Source organism: Aethalodelphis obliquidens, unplaced genomic scaffold (genome assembly GCF_003676395.1).
Source record: "Aethalodelphis obliquidens isolate GAN/ISIS:26980383/991018 unplaced genomic scaffold, ASM367639v1 scaffold19, whole genome shotgun sequence".
Taxonomy (NCBI): Eukaryota; Metazoa; Chordata; class Mammalia; order Artiodactyla; family Delphinidae; genus Aethalodelphis; species Aethalodelphis obliquidens.
The window spans coordinates 6,327,871-6,346,766 of record NW_020837963.1 but is presented as its reverse complement, the minus strand read 5'-3'; the positions used below and the strand labels follow the sequence as shown (position 1 = coordinate 6,346,766).

General features: G+C 44.3%; 1 protein-coding gene and 1 pseudogene across 4 annotated transcripts in view; one reads left to right on the top strand and one right to left on the bottom strand.

Annotated features, from left to right (window-relative positions):
* The window catches only part of MYO5B (myosin VB), a 385,273-nt gene that overhangs the window by 241,550 nt on the left and 124,827 nt on the right, over positions 1-18,896 (top strand). For all 4 annotated transcript variants that reach the window (XM_027118483.1, XM_027118480.1, XM_027118481.1 and 1 more), the window contains one exon: positions 1,579-1,844. In XM_027118483.1, coding sequence (XP_026974284.1) covers positions 1,579-1,844 — 266 coding nt within the window. The remainder of the gene's footprint in view (positions 1-1,578; positions 1,845-18,896) is intronic.
* On the bottom strand, positions 17,380-18,404 carry LOC113626747 (40S ribosomal protein S27-like pseudogene; annotated as a pseudogene).

Genomic DNA, 18,896 nt, shown 5'->3' with positions numbered 1-18,896 from the left:
TGTGTGTGTGTGTGTGTGTGTGTGTGTGTGTGTGTGTGTGTGTGTGTTTACAGAGTACGTTAACAAGCCGGTTCCACCACATTCAACCTACTGTCCCTCTCCCGTCGCCCCCCCCCCCCCACTTTTGTTGAGTAAAGTCAGTTAATGGCCTTTGTAACTATTACTCCAACTCCACAAACCTACTCTGGAAAAACTGGCCTTAATGACTTTTGGAGGTTCTTTCCTACTCTGACATTTTATTATTTTGTAATTGTGTGTATTTGGGTAGATGGATTTTAAGTATCTGTAGGAGGGAGAAAAAATGGGCTGGGGAAATGGCACAGTTATCTGTGTTAATTTTCATTGAAGAAGCCTGCATTTACGCAGTGGCAGCGTCATCAGAAAATGATTCCCACAAGCAATTCAGGGCCATTAGGAGGTGGCACATGACATTCTAAAGGATTCCCTTTCAGCCTCGGAGTTATTAAGCTCTCCAGCAGGCTCATGGCTGGGTTATCAACTTCCCCTGGGGGATTTAGATGAGGGAATGAATAATGGGCTAGAAGAACCTCTAGAGGAAAAGCAGGTTTTCTGTGGGGTGTTGTGAATGGGCAGCAAGGGGGACCCAGGACACCTACACACTTGGGAAATAAAACTCTGTGGGTGACTTGGTTATCAGGGACTCAAGGGCAAGGTGATGTGATTGGTACTTTGGGTAATTGAAGGTCAAGATGAAATGCAGCTGGCTACCTGGGTGCGTTCTTATACTTCTCTGGGGCTCAGTTTCTTACCTGTAGGTGAAGGGACTTACGCTGGAGGCACCCCTAGTTTTTCCCAGCTCTAAACATGAATATCAGTTACAGTGTTCCAAGTGATCTTCCCAAGTCAAAATCTGTTCCTTATTTTTTGCCATTTGTCCTAGCTCTCCACCTAGATTCGCTTTCTTTCCAAGTGGCAAGTGCTTAAAGAATGTAAATAAGTTCCGTTATGTGTTTAGTATGACCGGGGCTAAGATGAAAGCAAATCTGCTTGGAAGCTTAGGACGGTGTGATGTCAGTGTGCTGTCATCGTCCAAGGGGGTCAGCTCAGGGCTCGTCCCGAGCGCACTGCTCTAGACCGCGTGCGAGCCCAAGGTAACACTCAAAAGCGAGGACCTTTCCGGGGCTGTGGATTGAGCGCTGCATGTGGAACTCTGCAGCTGGAAGCTACGTTCACTGGGATTTTGCCGCTGGCTCCTTATTCTTAACAGATTATCTGTTCCTAAGTTATCAGTTCTCATCCTGCACCCTTCACTCCGGAGCCCTCTCCTCCAGTTACCCTTCAGGCCCTGGCAGGGGAGGAGGGGACCGGGAAAGTGGAGAGTTGTTTTTGAAAGCCCTGCTGCTGATGTGTTCATGAGCAGGTATTATCAGTTTGAGCAACACTCTTTGGGCCCCTATTGTCACCTAGTGGTGTGAGAGTGCATGAGATGGCTGGGGCAGTGGCTAGGGATGAAATGGGGTTCTGGGGGGCCTAGAGTTGGGTTCCTTCCCTCCCTAGAGCATGGTGGTGGGCTGTCCTCCACGCCCCTCCTGAACCCTTCTCCCATGTCTCTTCCAGCCCAAGGATGAACACCTGAGCAACTTCTGCCAGCTGCTGGGGGTGGAGCACAGTCAGATGGAGCATTGGCTGTGCCATCGCAAGCTGGTCACCACCTCGGAGACCTACGTCAAGACCATGTCCCTGCAGCAGGTGGTCAACGCGCGCAACGCCCTGGCCAAGCACATCTACGCCCAGCTGTTTGGCTGGATCGTGGAGCATGTCAACAAGGCCCTGCACACCTCGCTCAAGCAGCACTCCTTCATCGGGGTCCTGGACATCTACGGGTAGGACGGTACCTCCTGCTGCCGATCACTGGTGTCTTCCTGCTGGCATTTTAGAGCCAGCGGGGACCTTGGAGACCTTCCTGGTGGTTCTCAACCAGGGGAGTGTGAAATATGGGGGAAGGGAGCATTTTTGGCTGGGTCTCTGCCGGCACTTGGTGGCCCAAGGCCAGAGATGCTAGGTGTCCTACAATACAGAGGACAGTCCCGAGGAAGAATGGACCCTATCAAACACCAGTAGCTCCCCCACTGAGAAACCCCACAGACACCCCTTTGTCCTTGTGGGAAACTGAGGCCCAGAGATGGCAGTGTCTTGTTCAACATCAGACTGGAGGTTTCTGTGAACTTAAATTCAGGTTTTCTACTTCAGTTATGTTTTATTTAAAACTATCATCCGACCTCATTCACGATGTTACCAATCAAGGTGATTGTTTTAATACCGTAACTGTGCCCAGGGCTGCGATACAGACTGATACTGTGTGTGGTCATTCCTGAAGTTTCTCTGCATTTTAGAATTCTAGCCTAGTGGAAAAGACAGTTACTCATGACAGTGTAACTTACAGGGAGAGGCAACCTGGCATGTAGAGAGTGTACTTCACTAGGCACTAGGAGACTGGCTTTCTGACTCATTGCTGTCCCCCGCTAGCTGAATGACCTCTACAGATCACAGCCCTTCTATTCTTTAGTTTCTACAGCTTGAAAGGAAGTTTTGAGCCACAAGTCTCTCTTAGGTGCATTCCAGGTCCTTCTAGAATTGCTTGAAATTATATGCACTGGGCTGAAACCTTACCTGCACTTCTTTTATGATCAATGTCCTGCCCTCTTTAAGCTAATAATAGATGAAATCCTCCTGGATCTTTGTATCACAGAGGTCATGGTTTCTGTCTTAAAATAGAACTTTGGATGCTTAGAAGTGCAGAGTTGTAACAGCCACGACACTCTGGTAGAAACGACTGCTCAGTGGGCTGACAAGCTGGTGCTCGCCTTATGTTGAGGCTGTAGTAAAGGAAAACCTCCTCTAGAAGCGGCCGCTTTCCCGTGCAAAGATAGGCTCAGCTCCATCTCTGATGCGCTTGTTCATCACTGGGCTTTGAATCAAATCATGTCACATGCTGTGGCAGTAAACTTGATTTCTGGCATCACAGAGGCTTCCAGAACATGCTGAAGAGTTAAGTCACATGCACGAGCTACATAATACAAGAGACAACAGAAGAAATTGTAACAGGGTCGGTTTGAGGGTTTGGACACTTGGTGCTGTACGAGTTTCAAGGCAGAAGAGTGCACGCTTGTTGGCACAGTCAGGAAAAGCTTCACGTGGAAGGTGAGGCTTGAAATCGATCTTTCAAGGAGAGAGTAGAACACGGGCTGGGGGGAGACCCTTTGGGACAGGAGCACAATCCAGATGGTAGGAAAAAAGCCACCTCCTAGGTGATGCGGAGCACAGTGGAGGATGACCTGGGGGGGAGGCAGGAGAATGCATCCTCCCCGGGCTCTCCAGGGTTCTAGCCGAGTGACTGTGGACATGCCACTTCTCTTCTGCTCCATTGAGTGCCTGCTTTTTGACTCAGCCCTTCCAGTTGCTCTGGGGAGAGCAACATAGAACAGTCTGTGCACCCTGGAAACATACTACCGAGCTGTCAGTAATTAATTCTGTGTCATTCATTCCTCTGCCATGAGTATTTTCAGGTAATTGGGTTTCAAAAAAACTGACCTTTAGTGTCACATTCTGATGTAAGAGCTAGAGAAAGTCAGGATGCAGCATCTGACCTGGTTCCCTTAATCTACTTGGGCAAGTTTCTATTTTTACTGAGTTTTCGGTGTGGGAAGATTAATGTGGAGACTCACTGTTCTTGTTTTTTAACATCTTTATTGGAGTATAATTGCTTTACAACATTGTGTTAGTTTCTGCTGTATAACAAAGTGAATCAGCTCTATGCATACCTGTATCCCCATATCTCTTCTCTCTTGCGTCTCCCTCCCTCCCACCCTCCCTATCCCACCCCTCTAGGTGGACACAAAGCCCCGAGTTGATCTCCCTGTGCTATGCGGCTGCTTCCCACTAGCTATCTATTTTACATTTGGTAGTGTATATATGTCGATGCTACTCTCACTTCGTCCCAGCTTCTCCTTCCCCCTCCCCGTGTCCTTAAGTCCATTCTCTACATCTGTGTCTTTATTACTACCCTGCCCCTAGGTTCATCAGAACCATTTGTTTTTTTCGATTCCATATATATGTGTTAGCATACGGTATTTGTTTTTCTCTTTCTGACTTACTTCACTCAGTATGACAGACTCTGCGTCGATCCACCTCACTACAAATAACTCAATTTTGTTTCTTTTTATGGCTGAGTAATATTCCATTGTATATATGTGCCACATCTTCTTTATCCGTTTGTCTGTCAATGGATACTCAGGTTGCTTCCATCTCCTGGCTGTTGTAAATAGTGCTGCAATGAACATTGTGGTACATGTTTCTTTTTGAATCACAGTTTTCTCAGGGTATACGCCCCGTAGTGGGATTGCTGGGTCATATGGTAATTCTATTTTTAGTTTTTTAAGGAACCTCCATACTGTTCTCCATAGCGCCTGTATCAATTCACATTCCCACCAACAGTGCAAGAGTGTTCCCTTTTCTCCACACCCTCTCCAGCATTTATTGTCTTTAGATTCTTTGATGATGGCCATTCTGACCAGTGTGAGGTGATACCTCATTGAGGTTTTGATTTGCATTTCTCTAATGATTAGTGACGTTGAGCATCCTTTCATGTATTTGTTGGCAATCTGTATATCTTCTTTGGAGAAATATCTATTTAGGTCTCCTGCCCATTTTTGGATTGGGTTGTTTGTTTTTTTGTTATTGAGCTGCATGAGCTGCTTGTAAATTTTGGAGATTAATCCTCTGTCAGTTGCTTCATTTGCAAATATTTTCTCCCATTCTGAGGGTTGTCTTTTCGTCTTGTTTATGTTTTCGTTTGCTGTGCAAAAGCTTTTAACTTTCATTAGGTCCCATTTGTTTATTTTTGTTATTTCCATTTCTCTAGGAGGTGGGTCAAAAAGGATCTTGCTGTGATTTATGTCACAGAGTGTTCTGCCTATGTTTTCCTCTAACAGTTTTATAGTGTCTGGCCTTATATTTAGGTCTTTAATCCATTTTGAGTTTATTTTTGTATATAGTGTTAGGGAGTGTTCTAATTTCATTCTTTTCCATGTAGCTGTCCAGTTTTCCCAGCACCACTTATTGAAGAGGCTGTCTTTTCTCCATTGTATATTCTTGCCTCCTTTATCAAAAATAAGGTGACCGTATGTGCATGGGTTTATCTCTGGGCTTTCTATCCTGTTCCATTGATCTATATTTCTGTTTCTATGCCAGTACCATACTGTCTTGATTACTGTAGCTTTGTAGTATAGTCTGAAGTCAGGATTCCTCCAGCTCCATTTTTCTTCACAAGATTGCTTTGGCTATTTGGGGTCTTTTGTGTTTCCATACAAATTGTAAAATTTTTTGTTCTAGTTCTGTGAAAGATGCCATTGGTAGTTTGATAGGGCTTGCGTTGAATCTGTAGGTTGCTTTGGGTAGTATAGTCATTTTCACAATGTTGATTCTTCCAATCCAAGAACATGGTATATCTCTCCATCTGTTTGTATTGCCTTTAATTTCTTTCATCATTGTCTTATAGTTTTCTGCATACAGGGCTTTTGTCTCCTTACGTAGGTTTCATTCTTAGGTATTTTATTCTTTTTGTTGCAGTGGTAAATGGGATTGTTTCCTTAATTTCTCTATCAGGTTTTTCATCGTTAGTGTACAGGAATGCCAGAGATTTCTGTGCATTAATTTTGTATCCTGCTACTTTACCAAATTCATTGAATAGCTCTAGTTGTTTTCTGGTAGCATCCTTATGACTCTCTATGTCTAGTATCATGTCATCTGCAAACAGTGACAGTTTTACTTCTTTTTCAATTTGGATTCCTTTTATTTCTTTTTCTTCTCTGACTGCTGTGGCTAAAACTTCCAAAACTATTTTGAATAATAGTGGTGAGAGTGGGCAACCTTGTCTTGTTCCTGATCTTAGAGAAAATGGTTTCAGTTTTTCACCATTGAGAACAATGTTGGCTGTGATATTTGTCATATATGGCCTTTATTAGGTTGAGGTAGGTTCCCTCTATGCCCACGTTCTGGAGAGTTTTATCATAAATGGGTGTTGAATTTTGTCAAAAGCTTTTTCTGCGTCTGTTGAGATTATCAAATGGTTTATATCCTTCAGTTTGTTAATATGGTGTATCCCATTGATTGATTTGCATATATTGAAGAATCCTTGCATTCCTGGGATAAACCCCACTTCATCATGGTGTGTGATCCTTTTAATGTGCTGTTGGATTCTGCTTGCTAGTATTTTGTTGAGAATTTTTGCATCTGTGTTCATCAGTGATATTGGCCTGTAGTTTTCTTTCTTTGTGACATCTTTGTCTGGTTTTGGTATCAAGGTGATGGTGGCCTTGTAGAATGAGTTTGGGAGTGTTCCTCCCTCTGCTATATTTTGGAAGAGTTTGAGAAGGGTAGGTGTTAGCCCTTTTCTAAATGTTTGGTAGAATTCACCTGTGAAGCCATCTGGTCCTGGGCTTTTGTTTCTTGGGAGTTGTTCAATCACATTTTCAATTTCAATGCTTGTGATTGGTTTGTTCATATTTTCTGTTTCTTCCTGATTCAGTCTTTGAAGGTTGTACTTTTCTAAGAAATTGTTTACTTTTTCCAGGTTGTCCATTTTATTGGTATATGATTGTTTGTAGCAGTCTCTCCTGATCCTTTGTATTTCTGCAGTGTCAGTTGTTACTTCTCCTTTTTCATTTCTAATTCTTTTTTTAAAATATTTTTAGTTTTTATAAACTTTCTTTTTTTGATTTATTTACTTTGGCTGTATTGGGTCTTCGTTGCTTCACGCAGGCTTTCTCTAGTTGCGGTGAGTGGGGGATACTCTTTGTTGTGGTGCGTGGTCCTCTCACTGCAGTGGCCTCTCTGTTGTGGAGCACAGGCTCTAGGACGTGTGGGCTTCAGTAGTTGTGGCGCATGGACTTCAGTAGTTGTGGCTGGTGGGCTGTAGAGCGCAGGCTCAGTAGTTGTGGTGCATGGGCTTAGTTGCTCTGCAGCATATGGGTTGGGATCTTCCCAGACCAGGGCTTGAATCCGTGTCCCCTGCATTGGCAGGCGGATTCTTAACCACTGCACCACCAGGGAAGCCTTCTAATTCTGTTGATTTGAGTCTTCTCCCTTTTTTTCTTGATGAGTCTGGCTAATGTTTTATCAATTTCGTTTATCTTCTCAAAGAACCAGCTTTTACTTTCATTGATTGTTGCTATTGTTTCCTTCATTTCTTTTTCATTTATTTCTGATCTGATCTTTATGATTTCTTTCCTTCTGCTAACTTTGGGGTTTTTTGTTCTTCTTTCTCTAATTGCTTTAGGTGTAAGGTTAGGTTGTTTATTTGAGATTTTTCTTGTTTCTTGAAGTAGGATTGTATTACTATAAACGTCCCTCTTAGAGCTGCTTTTGCTGCATCCCATTGGTTTTAGGTCATCATGTTTTCATTGTCATTTGTCTCTAGGTATTTTTTGATTTCCTCTGTGATTTCTTCAGTGATCTCTTGGTTATTTAGTGGTGTATTGTTTAACCTCCATGTGTTTGTATATTTTACAGTTTTTTTCCTGTAATTGATACCTAGTCTCATAGCATTGTGGTCAGAAAAGATGCTTGATACGATTTCAATTTTCTTAAATTTACCAAGGCTTGATATATGACCCAAGATATGATCTGTCCTGGAGAATGTTCCATGAGCACTTGAGAAGAAAGTGGATTCTGTTGTTTTTGGATGGAATTTCCTATAAATATCAGTTAAGTCCACCTGGTGTAATATGTCATTTAAAGCTTGTGTTTCCTCATTTATTTTCATTTTGGAGGATCTGTCCATTGGTGAAGGTGGCGTGTTAAAGTCCCCTACTCTTATTGTGTTAATGTCTATTTCCCCTTTTATGCCTGTTAGCATTTGCCTTATGTATTGAGGTGCTCCTGTGTTGGGTGCATAAATATTTACAATTGTTATATCTTCTTCTTGGATTGATCCCTTGATCATTATGTAGTGTCCTTCTTTGTCTCTTGTAATAGTCTTTGTTTTCAAGTCTGTTTTGTCTGATATGAGTATTGCTACTCCAGCTTTCTTTTGATTTCCATTTGCGTGGAATATCTTTTTCCACCCCCTCACTTTCAGTCCGTATGTGTCCCTAGGTCTGAAATGGGTATCTTCTAGACAGCATATATATGGGTCTTGTTTTTGTATCCATTCAGCCAGTCTGTGTCTTGTGGTTGGAGCATTTAATCCATTTACATTCAAGGTAATTATTGATATGTATGTTCCTGTTACCATTTTCTTAATTGTTTGGGGGCTTTTTTTGTGGGTCTTTACTTGGTTATAGGTTTTTCTCTTTCATCACTTTAAATATGTCCTGCCACTCCCTTCTGTCTTTCTGAGTTTCTGCTAAATGTCAGCTGTTAAACTTATGGGGATTCCCTTGTATGTTATTTGTTGCTTTTCCCTTGCTGCTTTTAATATTTTTTCTTTGTAATTAATTTTTGATAGTTTGATTAATATGGATCTTAGTGTGTTTCTCCTTGGATTTATCCTGTATGGGACTCTCTGCACTTCCTGGTCTTGATTGACTGTTTCCTTTCCCATGTTGGGGAAGCTTTTGACTATAATCTCTTCAAATATTTTCTCAGACACTTTCTTTTTCTCTTCTTCTTCTGGGACCCCTATAATTCAAATTCTTTAATGTTGTCCCAGAGGTCTCTTGAGACTGTCCTCAATTCTTTTCATTCTTTTCTCTTTATTCTGCTCTGTGGCTGTTATTTCCACTATTTTATCTTCCAGGTCACTTATCCATTATTCTACCTCAGTTATTCTTCTATTGATTCCTTCTACAGTATTTTTAATTCCATTTTTTGTGTTGTTCATCATTGTTTGTTTGCTCTTTAGTTCTTCTAGGTCCTTGTTAAACCTTTTTTGTATTTTCTCCGTTCTATTTCCAAGATTTTGGATCATCTTTACTATCATTACTCTGAATTCTTTTTCAGGTAGACTGCCGATTTCCTCTTCATTTGTTTGGTCTTGTGGGTTTTTCCCTTGTTCCTTCATCTGCTGCATATTTCTCTGTCTTCTCATTTTGTTTAACTTACTGTGTTTGGGGTCTCCTTTTCACAGTCTGAAGGTTCATAGTTCCTGTTATGTTTGGTGTCTGCCAACAGTGGGTGAGGTTGGTTCAGTGGGTTGTGTAGACTTCCTGGTGGAGGGACTGGTGCCTTTGTTCTGGTGGGTGGACCTGGATCTTGTCCTTCGGGTGGGCAGGGCTGTGTCTGGTGGTGTGTTTTGGGGTGTCTGTGAACTTAGTATGACTCTAGGCAGCATGACTGCTAAGGGGTGGGGTGTGTTCCTGTCTTGCTAGTTGTATGGCATGGGGTGTCCAGCACTGGAGCTTGCTGAGCGTTGGGTGGAGCTGGGTCTTAGTGTTCAGGTGGAGATCTCTGGGAGAGCTCTCGCCAATTGATATTACTTGGGGCCGGTAGTTCTCTGGTGGTCCATTGTCCTGGACTCGTCTCTCCCACCTTGGAAGCTCAGACCTGACACGCGACCAGAGCACGAAGACCCTGCCAGCCACACGGCTTGGAAGAAAAGGAAGAAGAAGAAGAAAAAAGAACGAACAGATACTACCCAAAACCAAATGGTAAAAGCAAAACTAAACAGACAAAATCACATAAAGGAACATACACATACACACTCACAAAAAGAAAAAAAAGGGAAAAAAATTTTTGTAAATAGTAAGAAAATAAAAATTTAGAAAAAAGAAAGAGAGCAGCCCAGTCAGTAAACAAATCCACCAATGATAGCAAGCACTAAAAACTAAACTAAGATAAACGTAACACCAGAAACAAATCAGACGCAGAAAGCAAACCCCAAGTCTACAGTTGCTCCCAAAGTCCACCACCTGAACTTTGGGAACATTCATTGTCTATTCAGGTATTCCACAGATGCTGGGTTTATCAAGTTGATTGTGGGATTTAATCTGCTACTCATTAGGGTGAATAGAGAAATTTCCCTTTCTCTTCTTTGTTCACACAGCTCCTGGGGTTCAGCTTTGGTTTGGGTCTGTCCTCTGCGTGTAGGTTGCCCTCAGGTGTCTGTTTCCCACCCAGACAGGAGGAGGTTAAAGCAGCAGCTCATTAGGACTCTCTTGCTCACTCAGGCTGGGGACAGGGCGGGGTATGGTAGTCACAACTGGAATGTGGGCCACGCCTGCGGCAACTGAGGCCACCTTAACATCGCAACAGCCTGAGGCGTGCAGTGTGTTCTCCCAGGGATGTTGTACCTGGATCATGGGACCCTGCCAGTGGCAGGCTGCACAGGCTCCCGGCGGCCGGTATGGGTAGTGACCTGTGCTTGCACACAGGCTTCTTAGTTGCAGCAGCAGCAGCAGCGTTAGCAGTTCATGTCCGTCTCTGGAGTCTGAGCTGATAGCCGTGGCTCACGCCTGTCTCTGGAGCTCACTTAGACGGTTCCCTGCCTTCTGTGGGCACACAGAGCAGGAATCCCGTCTCCTTGCACACCCCAAAACAATGGTCTCTTGCCTCTTTGGCAGCTCCAGACTTTTTCCCGGACTCCCTCCCTGCTAGCTGTGGCGCACTAACCCCCTGCAGTCTGTGTTCATGCTGCCAACCCCAGTCCTCTCCCTGCGCTCCGACCGACCGACCGAAGCCAAGCCTCAGCTTGCAGCCCCGCCCGCTCCGGCGGGTGAGCAGACAAGCCCCTCGGGCTGGTGAGTGCTGGTCGGCACTCATCCTCTGTGAGGGAATCTCTCCGCTTTGCCCTCTGCACCCCTGTTGCTGTGTTCTCCTCCGTGGCTCCGAAGCTTCCCCTCCGCCACCCCGTCTCCACCAGTGAAGGGGCTTCCTAGTGTGTGGAAACTTTTCCTCCTTCACGGCTCCCTCCCACTGGTGCAGGTCCCGTCCCTATTCTTTTGTCTCTGTTTTTCCTTTTTTCTTTTGCCCCACCCAGGTACGTGGGGAGTTTCTTGCCTTTTGGGAGGTCTGAGGTCTTCTGCCAGCGTTCAGTAGGTGTTCTGTAGGAGTTGTTCCACGTGTAGATGTGTTTCTGATGTATTTGTGGGGAGGAAGGTGATCTCCACTTCTTACTCCTCCGCCACATTGAAGGTCTCCCATTGTTAATGGCACGTAAAAGTAGTATGACTGCAGTGCTGCTGATACGTACAGTATCATGCCTTAGTTCTGTTACAGGTACATACTGTCTTAGCAGTGCCTTGAGCTTAAATAGGTAGCTCCTCCCTTCTAAGGGATCCCCAGCAAGAGGAAGGCCTCTGTGGGTTGGGCTGCTGGTGCTGCTGAGCCTGGAGATGTTAGCTGAGCCCCTGCAAGCTGGGATTTTGTGTTCATATTTGCCATTTAATTTTTATAATTGAGTTTATTTGCTCTAAGATCCTGTGCCCGCCCAAAGGGGAGAAATAGATCACAGGGAAGACTTGTCTTTGGTGTGACGGTGCACTTGTCCGTGGGTGGATGGGGATCCGTAGGACTCCATCTCCTATTTCTGGTGCCAGCGCCTGACCTGTGTGTCTCCTTCCTCCCCGTGTGGCCGTGGGTTCCTTTGAGAACATCTGACAGCTTTTCAGCGAGGACAGGTCCCATCGCAGGGGGGCTGTGCAACCTGGGGCCCTAGACAAGCACTCTCGGGGAGTCTCCTCCCCTTCTGCTTCCTTCCAGGTGCGCTATGCTGTTTTCTCTTTTTTTTTAATCCTTGTTCCTTCTCAGAAGCTAATTTACTTTTTCAAACCTTGTCATAAAGCGGTCATACTTAGAAAGCGATTCACCTCCTCCTGGGGAGAGAGAAATGCCATGCACGGTTCCTCCTCCGTCTGCCCAGTCAGTGCCGGCTTCACATGCTGTGGGCAGAGTTCAGGATGGCAAGTTAGATAACGTGGGCTCAGCGTGAACCAGCTGCTGTCTAACTGGGCCGTTTGTGGCCAAGTAAAAGCACTTACAGACCACCCTGAAGGTACATACACCTGCTCCTCAACTGTTCTGGTCTGCTGAGAAGTCATTCTCTTTCTTTTCTGGTAAGAAGGTATGTAATGAACGCTTAGGAGACCAAAACCAAAAACTTCACAGGAAAGCAGGTGACTTGAATCTGGAAGTACTCTTTCTGATCCATCAGGTTAATGACACTATTTCTTAATCCGGGAGAAAGTGGCAACATTTGGTGGAAACTGGGATTTACATTGTCATCTCCCTTTCCCAATCATGGTGTTCTTCTGCCTTGTTTCCTGTGGGCTTCAGACACCTTCCAGCTATCTTTCAGAAACCTTCAGAAAAGATACCTTTCAGAAACCCACTAAATCTTTTGTTTTCAGTTACTTGAAAGCTTGATACTCTACCTCTGTGACCCTGTCTAATGACCTCCTCTCATTTCAAACTAATTCCTGTTTCTAGGCTTTATTTACAAACAATATGACTATGGGAAGTGATTCTTCCATGGCATCTGAAAACTCCAGCATTTTTTAAATATTTTGAGTTTCCTACCCAAATCCCTGACCACCAAACTCTGGAGAGGGAGGAGACCATCTATCCCAATGTCTCGCTCGTTGTTTCTCAGCCCTAGATGTGGGGACACCTTGATGCACATAGAAGGTGCCCTTGGGATGACCTAATGTTTTTAATGTTCTTACTCCTCCTTGTCACCTGTGAGCAAAAGAGAGCGTGTGGCAGCTGCAGAGAGCGGGAAGGAGGGTGGGGCTAGGTTTCTGAATACATTAAAGCCCACTGATTAAGAGGAAAGGAAGAAGGAGTTATCTTCCTCTCTGAATTAGGTTGGGAATGTGCAACAAGCAAATGAGAGCGGGATTGCTGCCCCCTCCCCTGCAAGCAGGTGCTGATTCCTTCAGCTGGGATGACTGTCCGTAGATAAACTGTAGCACCTAGCTAGAGTGTTACTGGGTCACCAGTCAGGCTCATTCTAGAGACAGCTGGAAGGAGTTTCGTAGTATAAATGAGCCACTCCAGATTTTTGTATAAATGTTTAATATGTCACTATAGAATCAGCAGCTAGAGTGAATAAACAGTCACTTCTGTAGACATAAGCAAGCAGTGTGTGAGCCAGCATCATACATACATACCTCCCCTTATCATGATCTTCTGAAGGGTAGTTAGTTCAGATGGTAGAAAAGGCTGTGAGAGCCTACGTAAACTGCTTGGGCCACAGCTGCCTGCACCGCAGCTGTGGTGAGCCCCCTGCTCATAGGCCCTGCTCTCAGGCTCTCCTGAACAGTTCCAGATACCCAGTGTCCTGGTAGAAGCACGGCTTCCCTACATCTCGCTCCCCTGCCCCAGCTCCAAAAAGTGCAGAGCAAGCAACACCCAGGGCAATTTAGCCAACCCAAGCCAAGCTCTGTTCCTTAACTAAGGATCTGTGAAGCTGCCTGCAGGGTATTTCTTACCAGGCAGGGGATGGAAATTAATAGGAGAGAGCCAGGCAGCTTTTGGCTGGGGTTTCCTTCTCGTGTTGCATTAACCAGCATTTGCCTCTACAGGCTTGGTTAATTACAATCGTAACCCTTTATTCCTCTCTCCTCCTCGAGGCAATGAGAAATAAATGGTTCCAATTTGGGAAGAATACACATTTATTTGTCTTTGACCTGAGCCTTCAAAATGCCAAGATAGCAGGAGGCTTTGGCTATGGCCAGCTCATTCTTGAAGAGGACAGTTGGCCTAGGGGACTTTGGGAGCAAGGCAGGGATAGATTCATGCCTAATGCCGAGGAATGGTGAGGGAGAGGATGCTGAGGGACGTTTGGGCCCCAGGAGCAGGAAATGGGGTTTGCTGGGATTTTATATCTTCCTCAGTTCTTGTGTTACTTTCTGTGTCTCTTATGGTATTTCCTAACTTTAAATTTGCATCCAGCTCTACTCAGTGCTTTTTAATGATTTAAAAAGTATTTTTAAATTGTAGTTAAAAAAAAACACACAATATAAAATTTACCATCTTAACCGTTTTTACGTATACAGTGCAGTAATGTTAAGTATATTCACATTGATGTGCAATAGATCTCTAGAACTTTTTCATCTTGGAAAACTGAAACTCTATACATTAAACAACTCCCATCTTCCCTCACCCAGCCCCTGGCAACCACCATTCTACGTTCTGTCTCTATGATTTTTTTTTTTTTTTTTTTTTTTTGCGGTACGCGGGCTTCTCACTGTTGTGGCATCGCCCTTTGCAGAGCACAGGCTCTGGACGCGCAGGCTCAGCGGCCATGGCTCACGGGCCCAGCCGCTTCACGGCATGTGGGATCTTCCCGGACCAGGGTGTGAACCCGTGTCCCCTGCATTGGCAGGCGGACTCTTAACCACTGCGCCACCAGGGAGGCCCTTGTCTCTATGATTTTGATACTTCCACAGACTTCGTGTAAATGGAATCATAGTATCTATCTTCTGGGACCATCTTATTTCACTTAGCATAACGTCCTCAAGATTCAACCATGTTGTAGCATGTGACAGGATTTCCTTTTTTTTTAAAGGTGAATAATACTGCATTTTATGCATGTACCACATTTTATTTATCTATCCATTGATGGGCATTTGGGCTGCTTCTGCCTCTTGGCTATTGTGAAAATGCTGCAATGACCAAGGAAGGGTGTGCAAATATCTCTTCTTTTAGACTTCTTGGATATATAACCAGAAGTAGGATTGCTGGATCATATAGTAATTCTATTTTTAATTATTTGAGGAACATCCATGTTGTTTTTTATAGTAGCTGCACCAATTTACCTTTTTACCAGTAGTGCCCAGGGGTTCCAGTTTCTCCACGTCCTTGCCAACACTTGTTGTTTTCTGTTTTTTTGATAGTGGACATCCCAATAGGTATGAGGTGGTATCTCGTGGTTTTGATATGCATTTCTCTAATGATTTATGATGGTCTTTTCATATGCTTCTTGGCCATTCATATATCTTCTTGGAGAAATGTTTTAAGTTCTTTGACCATTTTTAAATCAAGTTATTTACTTTTTTTTTGAGTTGTAGGATTTCTTTATATATTCTGGATATTAACCCCTTTTCAGAAATATGATTTGCAAACATGTTCTACAGTTCTGTGAGTTGCCTTTAATGATATATTTTAAGTAAATTTCTTAGGCTCACCATTTGCCTTCATCATTTTGATGGAAATTCTTTCTTTTTTTTGATGGAAATTCTTTGTGTCTTTGTTATGTTTTGTTTTCTTGGTCTCACTCTTCAAAATAGACTTACGGATAATTTCACAATCCTAAGTTATTTATTCGGAGAAGACTACCCATCCCCTCTCTGTCTAGTATGGAAAGGTTTCATGGCGAATGGAGGGGGAGAAGTCAGTGATTGCATTTACCCTGCAGCCTGTGAACAGTGACCCAACCTTGGACAGCCCAGAAGATTCCTGGACATGTCTTCTTCAGGGTAGACATGCATAGCTGGCCCCAGTGTTCTCAGATCCAGCAGATCACCCGAAGCAACTGGGTTCTCCCTGGAATCTCTGAGTCTCCCAGGAGAGCCATGTAACTCAGAGTGCTCGAAAGTCAAGCTCAACCTTCCAGAATTGCTCTGACACAGCCCTTTGGAGCATTCCTGGAACCAAACACCACTACATAGTCTTAAAGCTTGGATAAATTCCCATTTCTCTCTGTCCATGCCAGCACTCCCATGAATTCACCCTCCTTTAAATTCTTGTAACACATAAAATCTCTACTAGTTGGAAGGTTTCATATACTGGTTTCATGTTATCCTCCTAATAGCTCTGTTGGGCAGGGTCCATGACTTGCTCTTCTCTGCAGCCCTTACAGTTCCTGGGACAGTTGACTGATGGATTGGAAGAGGGTTACCATATGGTGGGCATCTTTCTGTCCCACATTAGATTTTCAGACATGGAGAATAGCCGGGAATTGGAGCACACTGCAAACTGAATGGACGTAGGTCCTCCAGAAGAACTATTCTTGACCTTGGGATGTGAGCAGTGCCTAGAACTGTGCTGTCCCTGAAGGACAAGTCCTATGTGGGGACATCTGGGCACAGAGAGAAGCACGTGAGCAGAATTCAAGTCCTGCCATTCTTAGGTGCAGCTGGCACCCCAGGATTGTTTAGTAAAGAGATAAGAAGGATTGGCCTCCCTAACAGACTGCAAGGTGCCCTTGTGAGGTTTCGTGGGCTTCAGGAGGGAAAGAGACCTTGAGAGGACTTGTTTGACTTTCAGTACTCATTCCCTAGAAGCCCCCCTCTATGTCTAACCTATATCACATATCTTTTCTTTTGACCTTTGGTAGAAGGATAGAGAGAGGTCTTGGTGAAATAGAAAGACAAGCCTGAGCTAAGAAAGTCTAGTTCCTTTGACCTGTGCTCCAGGGGAAGAACTGTTTCCCAACCTTCAAAGCATCTCATTGCCTCTCTGCTCTGGAATGAATGGTTCGTGGAGGTTAATAATTAACTCAGAGTGACAGGTTGACTTCTTTTTATTGCAGTTTCACTTTCCCACAGACACTGCCTTATTTTTATAGAGGTGCTTGTATCCCTTACCCCATCCTGAAGTCGGGTAGAATGAGAAGGGAATTTTCTACTTTTCTACTACGTTTTTGAAGATAGGGGAACATTGAAGTAGGGGTGATAATTGTACCACCATGAGTACAGATCTCAGGTCTCAGGATCAAATCCTATTTCATGTTTTGACCTTCCTCCCACCCAAGGATTCTACTCTAAATATTCCCAACATTGATTTTAGAAGAGAAATCCAATTCCCTCTCATATATAAATTTCTTTGTGATATTTTAATCTTGTGAACTATAAATTGATCCATTGTGTTTATTTTAAAAGTCATCTCTATTGATGGCAAGAATTACTACAAATACAATTTAATTTAGAGAAGTTGCCCTATCTCCCTATCTGTGGTTTTCTTAGACATTTTCCAAGCTACCCAAACCCCTCATTCATGTCTGGCCCTCCAGCATTACAGTAATTACACTAGACGGCAGAGGAATTGTTACGAGATAATATCTTAGAAATAGAGAAATTATGAGCTAATTTCAGGTCCTCTCAAATTAATGAGAATGTTCCTTGTGGAGTGCTACCAATGTAAACCTTTAAAAAATGACAAGTGGGAGATATTTAAATCCTTTATCTGTGGAGCCCAGTCCAAGCTCAGCAAGCACACCCGTGTGCTGTTATCTGGCCGGTTGCTAGGGTAGCTCTTTTATCTTCCTTCTAGGTTTTATTAATGAAATTTCCTCTGGGACTTGGCTGTCACCAGCAACCTTCCTTGGGGTGTGACGGGATTATAGGGAGAGGAAATGCGGTCCTAGGAGGCATAACTCGGGCTATAGGACCATCCTCTGGGCTGGGAGGACCCTCATCCAGGGTAAGGACTGGAAGAGCCAGTGCCTCCCTCCTGCATGGTCTGGGGTGCCTCCACCTCTGATCGTGTTTTATTGACCTAGAATTACTTCTCTTCTGTGGGCATGACCAAAGGCTGTGCTTTAATGTGGTTGTCTCCAAGCAGTTGATTCCTCTGATCTCAAGATGATGTCCCACTTCTCCGCGTCTTATACCTTGGTGGGGGAGGTGGGCACAGAGGAGGAGAAGCCTGATGTTTTCTGGGCACTGAGCCAACCCTGTTGGGCATCTGATGCATTTATTTTTGCTGGTTCTGCTGCTTATGGTGCTGCCTTTCCACCACCACTACCGTCCCCAACCCCACCAGGGGCAGCTCCAACATTTCTATTAGGGAGTGGTAGTTCAGCCTGTTTGGAAGCGCTGGCATAAATTTATGTAAGACTGAGAAAATTCAGTCACCCATACAAAGAGTGAGAGGGCTAGCGATGTGAGGTTATGAAGGCTGAAGCCTGTGTCCCCAGCCTGGGGTCCCTCGGTGTCACCCCTCTCCCGCTCTCCACGTGCTCAAACACTTCCTCCCCTGGGAAGTTTTCCTCTCCTCCACAGCCCTTCCTAGTCATCTCTTCCTTCTTTATGTATTTATTTATTTATGCTCATAATCAAAACTTTATTGAAAAACTGACATCAAAATAGGAGAGCATTGTCGTATACCTTACAGAGTTAAACATAATTCCATCATCTTGGTAGATGACCTAGAATCACTGAACAGATAAGGCTTTCTGTGGTAGAACACAGTTCGGGAAGCTGCGTGGGTCATCAGCGGTGCTGCCTTCTACATGAACACCCTTCTGTGAGTCTGGCCTTTCCTCCCATCAGCTGGCACAACACTGCTGAACAACCAACACAAAGCCCCACTGTCTGAGCGTGGCTGAAAACTGTGGTAATCCTGTAGCAACCTGGACATTTTACATCCATAAAGAATTTGGACTTTGAACCAGCCAGTTTTTTTTTTTTATGTTTTTTCTTTTCTTCTTCCAAGGAAGGATGCAGTAAATCTCTAGCCAAAGGCATGTTGAGGCTTTCGCAAGCCCAGCCTGTCCAAAGCAGCAGCACCTGGGCACATGGCGTCCTCCCCTCCCTTCCTTCCTTCCTTCCTTCCTTCCTTCCTTCCTTCCTTCCTTCCTTCCATTTTTTTTGACTTATTTATTTTTCATTCTTTCTTAAATGGAACTTTTATTCCTTTCTGAGTTAATGTGGTCTCAGAAATCACTCTCTCTGGATTCAAATATTGGCTCTTCTGTCTACTGACTCTCTGACTTCAGACAGGTTATTTAGTTTCTTCAACAGTAGGATGGGATTAGTAATCCCGAGCTCTTGTTTGTTGTGGGTGTTCAGGGAGCTCATGAAGCATCTGGGGCTTGGTGCTCTATAGGTGCTCATTTACAGGGTCCCTGCCAGCTCATTCAGCACGGTGCGTGAATGAGAAGAAGGTACCTCTTCCTCCTCGATGTCTTCCCCTTCTTACCCCCTCAGCCTGATGCCTTTGCTCTGCGAACACGGTGGCCCCACTCATTTGTAGCTCAAGCTGCTGATGCTATA